This window comes from Giraffa tippelskirchi, chromosome 11 (genome assembly GCF_054371585.1).
Source record: "Giraffa tippelskirchi isolate mGirTip1 chromosome 11, T2T-mGirTip1v1.2.pri, whole genome shotgun sequence".
Taxonomy (NCBI): domain Eukaryota; kingdom Metazoa; phylum Chordata; class Mammalia; order Artiodactyla; family Giraffidae; genus Giraffa; species Giraffa tippelskirchi.
The window spans coordinates 2,589,296-2,602,998 of NC_137285.1; the positions used below are offsets into that span (position 1 = coordinate 2,589,296).

Consider the following 13,703-nt stretch of genomic DNA (forward strand, 5'->3'; position numbering starts at 1 on the left):
TTGAAAATTGTTGTACAGTCCAGTTGAGAGAAAAAAGTGTCTATTTTATTGCTTCACAAAACACAGACGTGACAGTTGACTGTCACTATGATCGACGCTCCACTTTCCCACCTGGCTTTATATTAATGTGTTGTATCCTACAGTTCTTGTATTGATCATCCTACGGTGTCTTTTCAAGAGAAATTTTTAAAGTATTTCAGATATCCTGTGCTGAATAGTACTTTTTACTAGAATGAAATAGGGTTCAGAATCATGGTATTCTATCTTGAATTTTTTGGTAGATATAAGTTCTAGAAAACCTTATTCATCTTATTCAGATAAGTAGTGGGAATGGAGAGTTTTAATGGAACAATGACATGCAACCCTTTGAAATTCTGTCAAGTAATATTAAAAAAAATTCAGTGATCTATCATCAAATTATATTTAATGATTTATCACCTAATTTTTTTTTGAAAGCAAAGAATTGAAAACTGCTGACTCCCATGGGTTCTGTCACCCAGGCTTTGCAGGTAGGCAGTGTTTTGGTTTGTGGGACGTGACCCAGGAGGATCTGACCAGTGACAGACAGCTAACAAATTACATACGACTTTGTCACTTAGCGGTGCTTTATTTAAGCCTATATAATGATTGAGGTGGAAAACTAAGATCTTCAATAAGTCTTTACCAAAGATATTTTGATTAAGATGCTTTTACTACTTCAAGTACACCTTTGTGTCTTGAAGATGCTGATTTAGTGCCTTAAACTTAGGGAAAATTTTTGACATATAACTTAATTGGCAAAGACATTTTTTATTATTCAAGCCCATCAGCCAGATATTCTTACTTCCTTACTTTTCTGTTTTCCAATCAAATGTAGTCGTCCCTCAGTATCCTCGGGAAAGCGGTTCCAAGAGCTCCCACGGATACCAAACTCCACGGATGCCCAAGTCTCTTATATAAAATGACATGATGCCACAAATATCCATGGCCAGGGCTATGAAACAACAAGTATGTTAATAATCACCTTCAAAAGAACGATACAGACCATTGAGAAATAAACTATGAAACACATCTTTAAAAGTCATAAGACAAAGCTTAAATTCATGTATAAGGATTTAAATTTATGTATAAGAATTTATAATAAAGCAATGAGATTTGTAGCTAAAATAATAAATTACGAAGTGAGGACTACATAAGAAAGCATGATATTGCTTCAGTACATGTGTACACATGCACGAATCAAACTGTGATTAGACTTTTAGGAACAATTAATCATGGGGAAAAAAAAGATCCATTAATTTATGTAAAATCTCATAGCTTCAATGTAGGGTACAAGTGTATCACTGCAAACCAATTGGCATGGCAGCTCATCATATAATTTTTGTTGTTAACAGGAAGTAGAAGTTGTATTTTATAAGATGAAGATTGAATAATTGACTTAAATGTTTCCGTTTAAGATTTGATTAAAGTTCTTCTAAGTTTTATATACTTTATCTTCAAAAGTTTGATAGTCCCAGTAAACAGTTACTCTTTTTTAAAGAAGAAGAATCAACTATTAATTCCAGCTTTTCTAAGTAATAACAGACTGTTGAGAATAGTTTGAAAAAGACATTGTGTACAGTTAAGCTGTTTTTGGTGTTGGAAGCTCTCTTTCTTAAATAGGCGTTGTCTGATGGTAGTCAGGAGGTGAGTGAAACAAAGTCCCTCTGAGAGCTCCGTCCCACGCTGAATCTGAAATCCAGATATCGTTACACCAGGCCGAGCCTCCTCTGGGTAAACCACTTCATGGAACCTTGTGTGAGGTGGGGAGAGACACATCCAAGACAAGTTTACGGTGACTTCATTAATCTCTAAAGAGGAGTTCGTGAGATCAGTGATTTAATTCCGATACTAAGGTAGGGTTCAGGGTGGATGGGACTATTCGGAAAGAATTTGTGGGAAGTTATGCCTGAGCATACGGACACTTCTAGTGAGTCATGAGCAGGAGATGAGAGTTCAGGAGGCTGATTACGCTGGAGCTGAGTTCCCGTGTGCTCTCTTGAAAGTCTCCCAATACGCTGGTATGAGGACCCCAGTCTAGTAGAGCCTTAGGGGTTCACCTTAGTATCACATAGCAGTCTGAGTCTATTTGGGAGGTGGAAACCACGTGGTATTTTAAACAGGGCAAGTTTAATACTAAAGTGTTGAACTATTAATATAACAGAAGAGTGACCATAGAGGTGTGCAGAGACTTTTCTCTAGTTGCAGGGAGCTACTCTGGGTTGCAGTGGGCAGGCTTCGCATTGCACTGGCTTTCCCTGTGGAGCGTGAGCTCTAGGACACGTGGGCTCTAGACCACAGGCTCAGTAGTTTCGACACATCGGCTTAGCTGCTCTGTCCCACGTAGGAGCTTCCCGGACCAGCGATTGAACCTATGCCTCCTGCATAGGTTATTACTGAGCCACCAGGGAAGTGCCCCGTACAGAGAATTCTGAAGGGCTTCTTAGGGCCCTCGCCTCAGCTGGAGCCTGACTTTGTTGCAGAAGGTATGGTTGCAGCCATCAGATGACTGGGCTGCTAACGCTGGAGCCGGGTGAGCAGGAGACAACAGCAGCCTGTGGGACACGAGATGAGGCTGGAGGGCTGCACCCAGGGTGTTGGGGTGCTGCTGCAGTTGGCATGGCCTGCAGTGGGGGATGTTTGCTCCAGGGGAGTCACAGGAAATGACCCCCAGGAAGTTGGGGTCTCACCGTGGGCTTCTGTCCCTGAATGCCTTATCTGTGGTGTGGTGGTCACCAAACTAGTGCCGCAGGGGTCCTCGGAGGCTACACACTCTGGCTGTTCAGCTGGGGCTGAGCCCCTCCAAGTGTCCCCATCTGACTCCACCCCAGACACCCCAATGTGCAAACACCCACGATGGACCACGTGGCAGGAGCCAGAATAAAGCTCCCTTCCTCCCGCAGTGTCCTCTGGTGCCTTCCTTTGCCGAAGTCCAGCACTGTACTCACTGTGAAAGGAGGCCGAGAGTGCGCTATCACAGAGCAGGTGCTGAGGGCACGTTCTGAGCTGAGTAGCAGTGACTTAGTAACTGGTACATTCCAGTAAACAAAATGTAAAGCAAATACACTTGACCAAGCGCTGTTGTTTTAGGAGGAGCTATGAATGGGTGGAAAGCCATGTATTTAATGTAGGTACAGAACTAAAGCAAGAACAGCCTGGAAAATTCAGCAGACAAGTGAAGTGAAAGAGTACTAGCCTTGGGACTTCCTCGGTGATCCAGTAAAGAATCCGCCTGCCAGTGCATGGGACATGGGTTCGATCCCTGGTCCAGGAAGACTCTGCCTACTGTGGAGCAACTACGCCTGCAAACTGCAACTGCTGAAGCTTGCCTGCCCTAGAGCCTGCATACCACAGCTGCCAAGTATGAGCGCCTAGAGCCTGTGCTCTGCAATAAGAAGCCACCGAAATGAGAAGCCCACGCAGCGCAACAGAGAGTGGCCCTCACTCGCTGCAACTGGAGAAAGCCCGAGCCAGACCCAGCCCAGCCAAAAATAAGTAAATTTAAAAAAAAGAATATAGTCTTAAGAGATCTTAAAATATGTTGTAAAATCTCAGCAATTTAAACAACACGATGCCAGGACTTCCCTGGTAGCACAGTGGATAAGCGTCTGCCGGCTAACACGGGGGACGTGGATTCAGTCTCCGATCCAGAAAGATCCCATGTGGTGCGGAGCACCTAAGCCCGTTCGCCACAACTACTGAGCCCGCGCTCTAGAGCCTGCACGCCACAACCACCGAAGCCCACATGCCCTGCATCCCACGCTCCACGAGAGAAGCCACCGCAGTCAGAAGCCTGCGCACCGCGGCGAAGAGGACCCCCTGCTCACTGCAGCTAGAGAAGCCCAAGTGCAGCAGCGAAGGCCAGCGCAGCCGACACAAGAGCCGTGTGTGGGAAAGGACCCACCTGCGTGTTGACGGGCAGTGGAAACCAGCGCGGTATTGTAAAGCAGTCATCCTTCAACTACAAAATGAATTTAAAAAAATTAAACAAACTCGTAAATAACTGATAGGAAGGATTCTTTCACAATGTATACCTGTATCAGGCGATCACAACCTACACTTGAAATGTCTTTCAGTTTTATGTGTCAGTTACACCTCAGTAAAGTAGCATCTAAATGAAAAACTTTTTAACAGGTTTATTCAGAAATAGTTCACATACTAGGTAATTCAGTGTTTTCTCTAGTATACTGGCAAAAGATACTAATCCCATACAGGACCAGTAAAAAGAATTTCATACCTAACTGCATCATAAGGAGAGTTTAGAGTTCCAAACACAGAAAGATGGTATTAAAAGAAGCCAGGAAAGTTTGTAAATGTAGACACCAAAATCTTCAAATACTAGCAAACTGAATCCAGCAACATATTCGAAAAAATGATTATACCCATGACCAAGTGGGTTTTATCCCAGGAATGCAAAGTTAGTTGAACATAGGAAATCAATCCATGTAGTATACCATATTAATAGAATAAAGGAGATTTAATTAACAGAATAAAGAGATAACATGGTTGTCTCATTAGATGCATAATTACAAAATCAAAAGGCAAAATAGAACACTGCTAACGTATAAATTGGGACAGTATTGATTAGACTTAGAACTTCCAGGGACCTTGTGTTGTTTGAGAGAAGGGTAAAAATATTACTGCACTTCGGTTTCTAAGTTAAATATGCTAATCAAAATTCTTGCCAACCGCTAAAAGAACAAAAGATGTATAATTTTCAAGCCAGGAGGGGAGGATAAAGAAGAGAGCAGTCAGTTAAGGAGAAGAAATATTGAAAAAGTAGGAAAAAAAAGAAACTGTTAGCTAAGATAATAGGTACAGATCCAGTTATATCCCTCCCAGTAGGTATAACTGAGCTGAATCTCACAAAGTCTAAGATCAGTGGCATGAAGAGGAAGGTCCAGGATTCGTGGTTCTCGTGAGATATATCAAGAACTCTCGGAAAGGATGAAGTTGGGAAACCAATCTTGCTCCTCTTAGGAGACCGTGAAGGGACTTCCCTGGTGGTCCAGTGGCTGAGACTCCAAGCCCTCAATTCAGGGGGCCTGGAACTGATCCCTGGTCAGTGAGCTGGCTTCCACATGCCACAGCTAACCAGCAGAGCTAGATACATAAATCTGTTTTCTTCAAAGCGAGACCATGAAGAATTTATACTTTTTTCTCTTTTCAGGTTAAAGAAAAAAGAGTTTAGTTTAGAAGAAATATACACCAACAAGAATTACAAATCTCCTCCTGCAAACAGGTAGGTACACACAAGTAGGAAATAATAGATTGGGAGGGCTTCCGAAACGATCGACATAAATCTCCCGCCCTTTCACTTTGGAAAGGGTTTTATGTTCAGTTCTTCCAATACCAGATCTCAAAAATAACTAGAATTGGTGTTTTTAGTGTTAGCGTGAATTGGAGCCAGTAGTAGGACAGGAGAGAAGTGTGTGTCAGGTTGGGTATCTTCTTTTTGTTTGTACTTGTGTCTTCAAGACTAAGACTCATTGATCCTCAGATTTGACTCCAAACCCAAATACAGAAGGCATTTCACTTACTTGGCTTTGTTTGGGTCTAAATTCTGTTCAAATCTTGAACTTTTATTGCATTCCTGTGGTATCTAGGATGAAGGAGAGTTTTATCCTATAAGATAGGATAAGCATTTGCTCTGAAGCCTTTGTCATGTAATGCTATTGATTGCAGCATTGCTAAATATTGGGTTGGCCAAAAAAGTTCCTTTAAATGTTTCCGTAAGATCTTATAAACCTGAACAAACTTTTTGGCCAACCCAATAATAGGAGAGGGTTAGAAACAACTTTTAAAAACACTCATTGCTAGGGTTCTGATTAAATTATGATCCATCCTGACTGTGGGTTACGCCGCATAGCCATTTAACATGGGATCCCTGTGTACCCAGCTGGGCACTCTTAAAGGGTATTGCTAGTCAGAGCAGCACAGGACACCCGTGGTCTGCGGCCCCTGAGTAATGAGGAGCCCAGACTGTTGGATGGATGGTGCCGTGGGTCCACAAACTACAGGCCAGGTTCAGCCAGCCGCCTGTTTTCTTTCTTTTTTTCCAGTCCTATGAGCTAAGAATGATCTCTGTTCTTTCAAAGGACTGTTTAAAAATGGAAAATAAATATGTAGCAGAGGCCCAAGTGGCTCATCAGTTTTTAAATGTTTGCTACCCAGCCCTTCATACAGCAGGGCTGACCTCTGCTGATGCGTGCTTGCCTATGCACATCTGTATGCTGAATGACTTTGGGAGGATACACGAAGCACTGTTGCTAGTGGGGTGGGGGTGTCTTACTTTTATTCTTTACCCTCCTGTCCAATTTCTGTTTCTTCACTCTGTGCTTTGTATTCAGTTCAGTTCAGTCACTCAGTGGTGTCTGACTCTTTGTGACCCCATGGACTGCAGCACGCCAGGCTTCCATGTCCATCACCAACTCCTGGAGCTTGCTCAAACTCATGTCCATAGAGTCGGTGATGCCATCCAACCATCTTATCCTCTGTCGTCCCCTTCTCCTCCTGCTTTCAATCTTTCCCAGCATCAGGGTCTTTTCCAATGAGTCAGTTCTTCGCATCAGGTGGCCAGAGTATTGGAGTTTCAGCTTCCGCATCAGTCCTTCCAATGAATATTCAGAGTTGATTTCCTTTAGAATTGACTGGTTTGATCTCCTTGTAGTCCGAGGGACTCTTAAAGAGTCTTCTCCAACACCACAGTGCAAAAGCATCAATTCTTCAGCGTTCAGCCTTCTTTATGGTCCAACTCTCGCATACATACATAACTACTGGAAAAACCATAGCTTTGACTAGACGGACCTTTGTCAGCAGAGTAATGTCTCTGCTTTTTAATACGCTGTCTATGTTTGTCATAGCTTTTGTCCAAGGACCAAGCGTCTTGTAATTTCATGGCTGCAGTCACCATCCGCAGTGATTTTGGAGCCCAAAAATATAAAGTCTGTCACTGTTTTTCCATTGTTTCCCCATCTGTTTGCCCTGAAGTGATGGGACCGGATGCCATGATTTTAATTTTTTGAATATTGAGTTTTAAGCCAACTTTTCACTTTCCTCTTTCATGAAAAGGCTCTCTAGTTCTTCTTCACTTTCTGCCATAAGGGTGGTATCATCTGCATGTCTGAGGTTATTGATATTTCTCCCAGCAATCTTGATTCCAGCTTGTGCTTCAGGCAGCCTGGCTTTTTGCTTGAGGTACTCTGCCTGTAAGTTAAATAAGCAGGGTGACAATGTACAGCCTTGACACATTCCTTTCCAAATTTGGAACCAGTCTGTTGTTCCATGTTTGGTTCTAACTGTTGGTTCTTGACCTGCATACAGATTACTCAGAAGGCAGGTCAGGTGGTCTGGTATTCCCATCTCTTTAAGAATTTCCCACAGTTTATTGTGATCCACACAGTTAAAGGCTTTGGCATAGTCAATAAAGCAGAAGTAGATGTTTTTCTGGAACTCTCTTGCCTTTTCAATGATCCAGCAGATGTTGGCAATTTGATCTCTGGTTACTCTGCCTTTTCGAAATGCAGCTTGAAGATCTGGAAGTTCATGGTTCACGTACTGTTGAAGCCTGGCTTGGAGAATTTTGAGCATTACTTTGCTAGCGTGTGAGATGAGTGCAATTGTGCAGTAGTTTGAACATTCTTTGGCATTGCCTTTCTTTGGGGTTGGAATGAAAACAGACCTTTTCCAGTCCTGTGGCCACTGCTCAGTTTTCCAAATTGCTTGTATTACATATTCAAAGTGCTTGTATTACATATCCATATATATACATATACATATATATATATATATATTTTTTGTCATAAATAAAGCTGCGGGCCAGAGAAGGGAGCTGAGTCAGGAGCAGTGAGCCTTCAGCATAGACGGGGAGGGTCGGTGGCCCCCTAGGTCTGCGTGTCAGTGACCCCGTCTTGTACTTCACCTGTAGGTGTTTAGAGACCATTTTCGAGGAACCTAAGGAACGAAATGGTACGCTCATCTCCATCAGCCAACAGAAGAGGAAGCGAGTCCTGGAGTTTCAGGATTTCACAGTCCCTCGGAAGAGGCGTGCGCGCGGGAAGGTCAAGGTAGCGGGCAGCTTTACGCGGGCCCAGAAGGCGGCACTGCAGAGCCAGGAGCTGGATGCGCTCTTGATACAGAAACTGATGGAACTGGAGACCTTCTTTGCCAAGGAAGAGGAGGAGCAGGAGCAGTCGTCCGGCTGCTGAGTGGCGATTCAGGTTGGGGGTCTCGGCTTCAGGCTTTCCTTGGCCTCCTTGGAAGAGGTTGCCTGGTTTTGCCCTCCCGCCTAAACCCCTCAGAGCGCAGGCTGTGGATTTTTACCTCCTTCCGGGTGCGGGCTCTGTAGGAGCTGGTGCAGGAGGGCCCTCTAGCTTGTACTGCTGAGCACAGAACCTCAGGAATGCTCCCTTTCTCTTGGAAATGGTCCCGGATCACGCCGGCCTCCTCGCCCCATTCTCCCCCATTCTCCGCCATCCGTGGAGGGGCACGCAGCACCCCTTCAGCAACACTAGGTTTCAGCGACTCACAGCATTTGCACGTCCATGTGAAAGTCACACGTCGTTTACGGTGGTGCTAGACCAAGATCATTCAGACATGTGGCCTAGGGAGAGACCTGGCGTCCTGTCCCGTGAGGGCTCGCTGGCTCACTTCAGTAGTTGAGGAAAGATGAGCTGTTGTGTTTTCTAATCTTTTGAGTCTGTCTGTCCAGAACCAGGAGTGAGTGAGTGAGTGAGTGTGTGTGCGTGTGTGTGTGTGTGTGTGTGTGTGTGTGTGGCTTTGCCCTGTTGTCTTCTCCCCTCTGTGACTGTGGGTCACTAGTGCCAGAGGAGCCCGTCCAGGGCCCATTTGAAGTAAGTTGCACTTTTTATGTTGTGGTGTTGATTATTTTCATTTGTTTTATTTCCTTCTTTTTTTAAAGTTTTTGCTGCATGTTTGGAGCCTTTAAATGTGATTTTAAAACAGATTTTTTAAGACATCAAGGAGAAAGACAATACACATCCCCAGAACACACGACAGGCATTTGACCCGGTTTGTCAGTGGGTGGCCGAGAGCCTTTCCCCGTCAACGCGTTTGGGCAGCCTCTTCCCCACATGCAACTCGTGGCGTGGTTCGTGTGTCATCTGGGTTCTCGTTCTCGCCCACTAACGAGATGGATTTATTGTAATGACGGCAGTAAGAGCAGGTTTCTCTCCCGGTCATTTAACAAGTCGGAAGGTTGGGTGTGGTCTCAGCGGGTTTCATCTGAAGTGGTGTCCGTGGCAAAGGTCCGCAGTGGCCCTGGTGGTGACCAAGGCCAACCCGGAGTGTCCACAGCTGCCAGAGCAGCTCAGTCCAGGGGGAGAGGGGCCAGCTGAGGTCACGAAGTTCACAGGCAGCCCCCTCAGAGGGCACCTCGTTGTCCTCTGGGCTCCTGCCTCGGTCCGACTGGAAGTCTGGAGGAATGGCAGGCAGGTCTCTTAGCTTCTCCGTGTGCCCCGAGGGAGTCTGTGGGCAGGGCCGCAGCTGTGCGAGGCCGGCCCAGAGGTTTCATTCCTTTCCCACATCAGCCCTGCCTGTCCTCACCCTGCTTCCCCTCTTCCCTTGTGTTTTATCTTGTTTTTTCATCTCTGTCTCTGAAAACAAGAGCGCAGAGAATTAACATTCCTTAGCTGGTGAGCAGGGCACTGGTCGCCTCCTCCATCCTCCCAGGAACCTCTCCTGGGAGCAGCGCCGGCCAGCGGGAACTGTCAGATCCCCGGGGGCGTCTCCGAGTCAGCCTGTGAGAGGGTCGAGGGGTCCCGTCCTGGGTCTCGTCTCCTGGGTTCCTTTTGTCTCCCCGTGTGTCAGCAGGCAGGGAGAGGGGGTGGGGGGTGGGGGTCTCTGTGTGCCTTTCCTCTGCAGGTTGACAGTCTGTGCCACACTGGAGCAGGAAAACAGACAGTGTGAGAAAAGTGCCACGTCTGTCTCGTAGGCCCATTGCCTCAGACAGAGCTTTCAGTAACCGAAGTACCCGCCTGCTGACCCATGGAGGCCTCGCAGCATCAGAGGAGAGCCAGACGTTCACACCGGCTGTGGACAGTGCAAGCCAGATGCTGCCGCCGTGCGTCCACTCTGCTCAGACTGTGTGGACGTGACCTGTGTGTCACCTCGGTACCTCTCCCGTCCTGGGATAGGGTCCTCAGACACAAATGCTTCTGTCCAGCTTTTTGCTCAAGGGAGTAGGGATGAGTTTGTGCCCGCGTACGAACATTTTTAGGGTGCTCCTGCTGGACAGACTCCCAGCAAATGAACAGAACCCTGTTCGCCAGCTCCGTCGCCAGTGTAGATGAGTCCACCATGTGGCAGGTGGCAGACTGAAGTGGGTGCGGCTGCGGTTTCACCAACGTTCTGGAGATCCAGTGTCAAGTCTGCTTGTTGCAGGCGTGGCATCTGTCAGGGCTGGGAGCGGGGTTTGGAGCCTCGTTGTCTGGAGGGGAGGCGTGGAGGAGGTGGAACCCGGGTTCCTTCCTGTCCTGGGAGTGTAGGAAGTAGCTTCTCTGAGGCCAGCCTCTCCTTGTAATTTCCAGCGGCCTGGGGCCTCATTCCAAAGTTAAGAAGGGGCCCCCACTGCAGACTTGAAGTTGCTTGCCTGAAGTCCACGTCAGGTTTTAGCTGTGTTCAGCTGCACCTGTCTTAACGTCTGGCAGCTGCAGCACTGTCCGTGGTCCTAGGAGCTGTGCCACCTGCCACCAGTTGGCTGCTGGCGCCACCTGCCCAGAGCCTTGGGAGGTCTGGTTCTGGGTTGGGAGTTAGTAGTTTCCAAGTGTGGGGACTTCCTGCCCCACAAGAGTTAGTGTTTTCCATATGGGAAAGAGGAGAAATCTCAGGTCCAGTCAGCAGTTCTGCCCGTCGGCGTCTCACTGACCCTCAGCTGTGGTTTTCTCCCTCTGTCAGTTTCTGGCAGTATTGGCCACCCTCCCCCTTTTTCTTCTGGTTTCCTTTCCAGCTTCATTTCTCTGTCAGTTTAAATGTACCTCATCACCCATTCAAGCAGATTATGTCCACTTTTTCTCACTGACCTTACTCTTAAGAGCTACAGCCAAGGAGGGTGCAGTGCAGAGACATGTAGCGTTTGCCTTACTTGGAGCCAGAAGAGCTCAGAAACTCATGCTGTGAATCTGGAACTCGGCACTCCCCCTCGAGCTGTGAAAATCAGACACTTTGTCACAGTGTTGCCTGGAAGGGCCTTACGGAGGGCGCCAGAGCCAACCTGAAGTGGACTGCAGACCCTGCCTTCTGGGCTCGGTCCTCCCCCTGGGGCTGGCTCTCTGCCTGCCAGGCCAAGACCGGCACAGAGTGTGCAGCGCAGGGCCACCGCTCCAAGGCGCATGCTGCTGGCGGGACGCAGAGCCAGCGCTCATCTCCAGGCTAGGAGTTCATCTCATAATGTAAGTCAAGATCCGCAAAAGACCAACTTGTAGGCGGTGGTACTCTCCCCCATTCCCTGGGGGCAGAGTATGCAGTTGGTGCTTTCCTTAATTCCCTTGTGTTCTGTTTTCTATGCGTGTCCCCCACCCCAGTATCATGGAAAGGACCTCTGAGACACAACATCGTGGGTGGCTGTCCCCAAAGTCTGTAAGTGGTTGGCCAGAGGCTCGGAGCACCGTACCCTGGATTCGTGCACAGGGAGGGCTCCTTGCTGCAACCAAACTTCCTGTATCAAAAGCTGGCCAGGAAGAAGGCTTCATTTTACTAAAATCAAAGTGTGATACTATCACCTAGCCACACACTGAGTAGCAGAGGCTATTTATTCTGATTGTGAAGCAAGGGTTCCCGCGTAGTCCGCCGTCTAGCACCGCACCCTGTCAGATTGGACGCTTGTACATCATGTGTCTTCACGAGCCCCTCTCTGGTGCTGAATTGGATATTAATCCTTGGCAAGAGGCCTCAGCATCTCCTTGGGCTGGTCTGGGCCAGTAAATAGCCGCCTGAAGTGTTTATATAATTATCATGGTCAATAGTTCAGTGAAATTTGTACATTTTTGGTAACATTGGCACACACAATGCCCCTGCAGTTCCTTTTCTGTTTGGTAGTTTGTGACTAAAAATCCCACTGTTATGTGTGTTAATTTATGAAAATAAAAAGATTCTTTTTTTTTTTTTAAACCTTTCAACTAACTCTCAAGGCTGTTCTTACGGCTTCATAAGTTAAAATTTTACCTGTAATATCATGACGTTGCTGTTGTTTTTTAATAGACATTGCAAAGTTATATATATCACAGCAAACATGTTCCCTCCCAAAGTGGTCACCATTTTCTGAGGACTGCCCTGTGCCCAGGACATATGTATATCTCCACCTGTGGGTGGCCTTCTGAGCCAGTTGTGCAGCATTTTAAGTTTACTCGGGTGGTGGATCATTTTGAGGGCCTTTGGTATCTGGAAACAGCTAAGACTCCTTGAGATTCAAGTCACACCCAATTAAGTTGGGTAGGGAAGCCGACCACACACAGTGTTTTAGGTGTGGTTTTTGAATAGTGCTAGTTTTGTCACATGGCTGGGAAATCAAAAAAGCAGTAACAAATTCAGGTCAAAATACACATCAAATATGAGCAAGATGTCTGGAGTGAGAGCTTAGCCTGCTAAGGAGGCTGCCTGGGAGGGGATAAGTATGGTGGAGTACATTCACTTACTTTTAAAAAGACCTTAAAACAATACAATGAACAAAAGGTCTTGCCTTCTGTCACGTATCCTTCCCAACCGTGCGTGAGGTTAGGCTGCGAGTCCTCGGATTCTCAACTCGGTGTTGAACCAGTGGAAACCAGTGAGAGAACGACTGAATACAAGGCTACGTACCATCACGCTGACACGTTCCAGAAAGAAGCACAACTCCCGAGGATATTCTTTGTCCAGAGGAAAAGCAGCACCCATCTCTCTTCCTGGCCTTTTCCCAATTCCTGGATTTCTGCAGCAAAGATCTCTGTCCGAGTGGTCTGTCAGCTTTGGGGAGCATCCTGCCTGGCGGATGTGCTTGTGCTGGTTAGGTTTCACGGTTACTTGAAGCAGAGTCCTCCCCGCACCTTTTCTTCCTTTAGAAGGAAGAGGCCCGTCATCACCTAAGGCTGTTACTAGTTTCGTCCTTTATGTGTGGCTGTGCTAGGTCTTTGTTGCTGCGCGGGCTTTCTCTAGTTGCAGCGAGCAGGGGCTACTCTATAGATGCAGTGCATGGGCTTCTCATTGCAGTGGCTTCTCGTTGTGGAGAACGGGCTTGAGGCACGCAGGCTTTAGTAGTTGGGGCACACAGGCTTAATTGCCCTGTCGCATGTGGGATCTTCCCTGGACCAGGGCTCAAACCCCTGTGCTCTGCATTGGCAGGCGGTTTCCCAACCACCAGACCACCAGGAAAATCCCCATGTTACTGCTTTAGCATCCCCACCACAGAAGCATAGCCTTGATAGGGCGCCTTGAGAGCAAGAGGGCCAGACTGGTGGAAGAATCCTCTACTGTGTCCTGCCCTCTGCGTGTGATGGAGACCTAATTTCTGCAGTTCCTTCTGGAACTTCTCTTGAGGAGGGTTTTAGAAAATCCCCAGTTCTTCGGGTAACTTGCAGGGTCACAGGTGAGTCTTTCCTAACCGCTTGCTCAAGCTTACTCCGTCCTCTCCCTGCTCGCTGTCAGCCGGTACTCCTGCTTGGGCATTTCCCTGGGGTGGGAGCAGTTTGACCAGG

The 13,703-nt window shown here is 47.1% G+C and overlaps 1 protein-coding gene across 7 annotated transcripts in view; it reads left to right on the forward strand.

Annotated features, from left to right (window-relative positions):
* PRR14L (proline rich 14 like) overlaps positions 1-12,152 on the forward strand; it is a 43,608-nt gene extending 31,456 nt beyond the window's left edge. For 6 of the 7 annotated variants that reach the window (XR_014068950.1, XM_081542278.1, XM_081542281.1 and 3 more), the window contains 2 exons: positions 5,189-5,260; positions 7,946-12,152. Coding sequence is in view for 6 of the 7 variants with exons in the window: in XM_081542278.1 (XP_081398404.1) it covers positions 5,189-5,260; positions 7,946-8,225 (352 nt within the window). In the remaining variant the exon portion in view is untranslated. Of the gene's footprint in view, positions 1-461; positions 510-5,188; positions 5,261-7,945 lie in introns of those variants that run through there. The other variant, XM_081542279.1, reaches the window with a different exon arrangement.
* Positions 12,153-13,703: the final 1,551 nt, after the last annotated feature.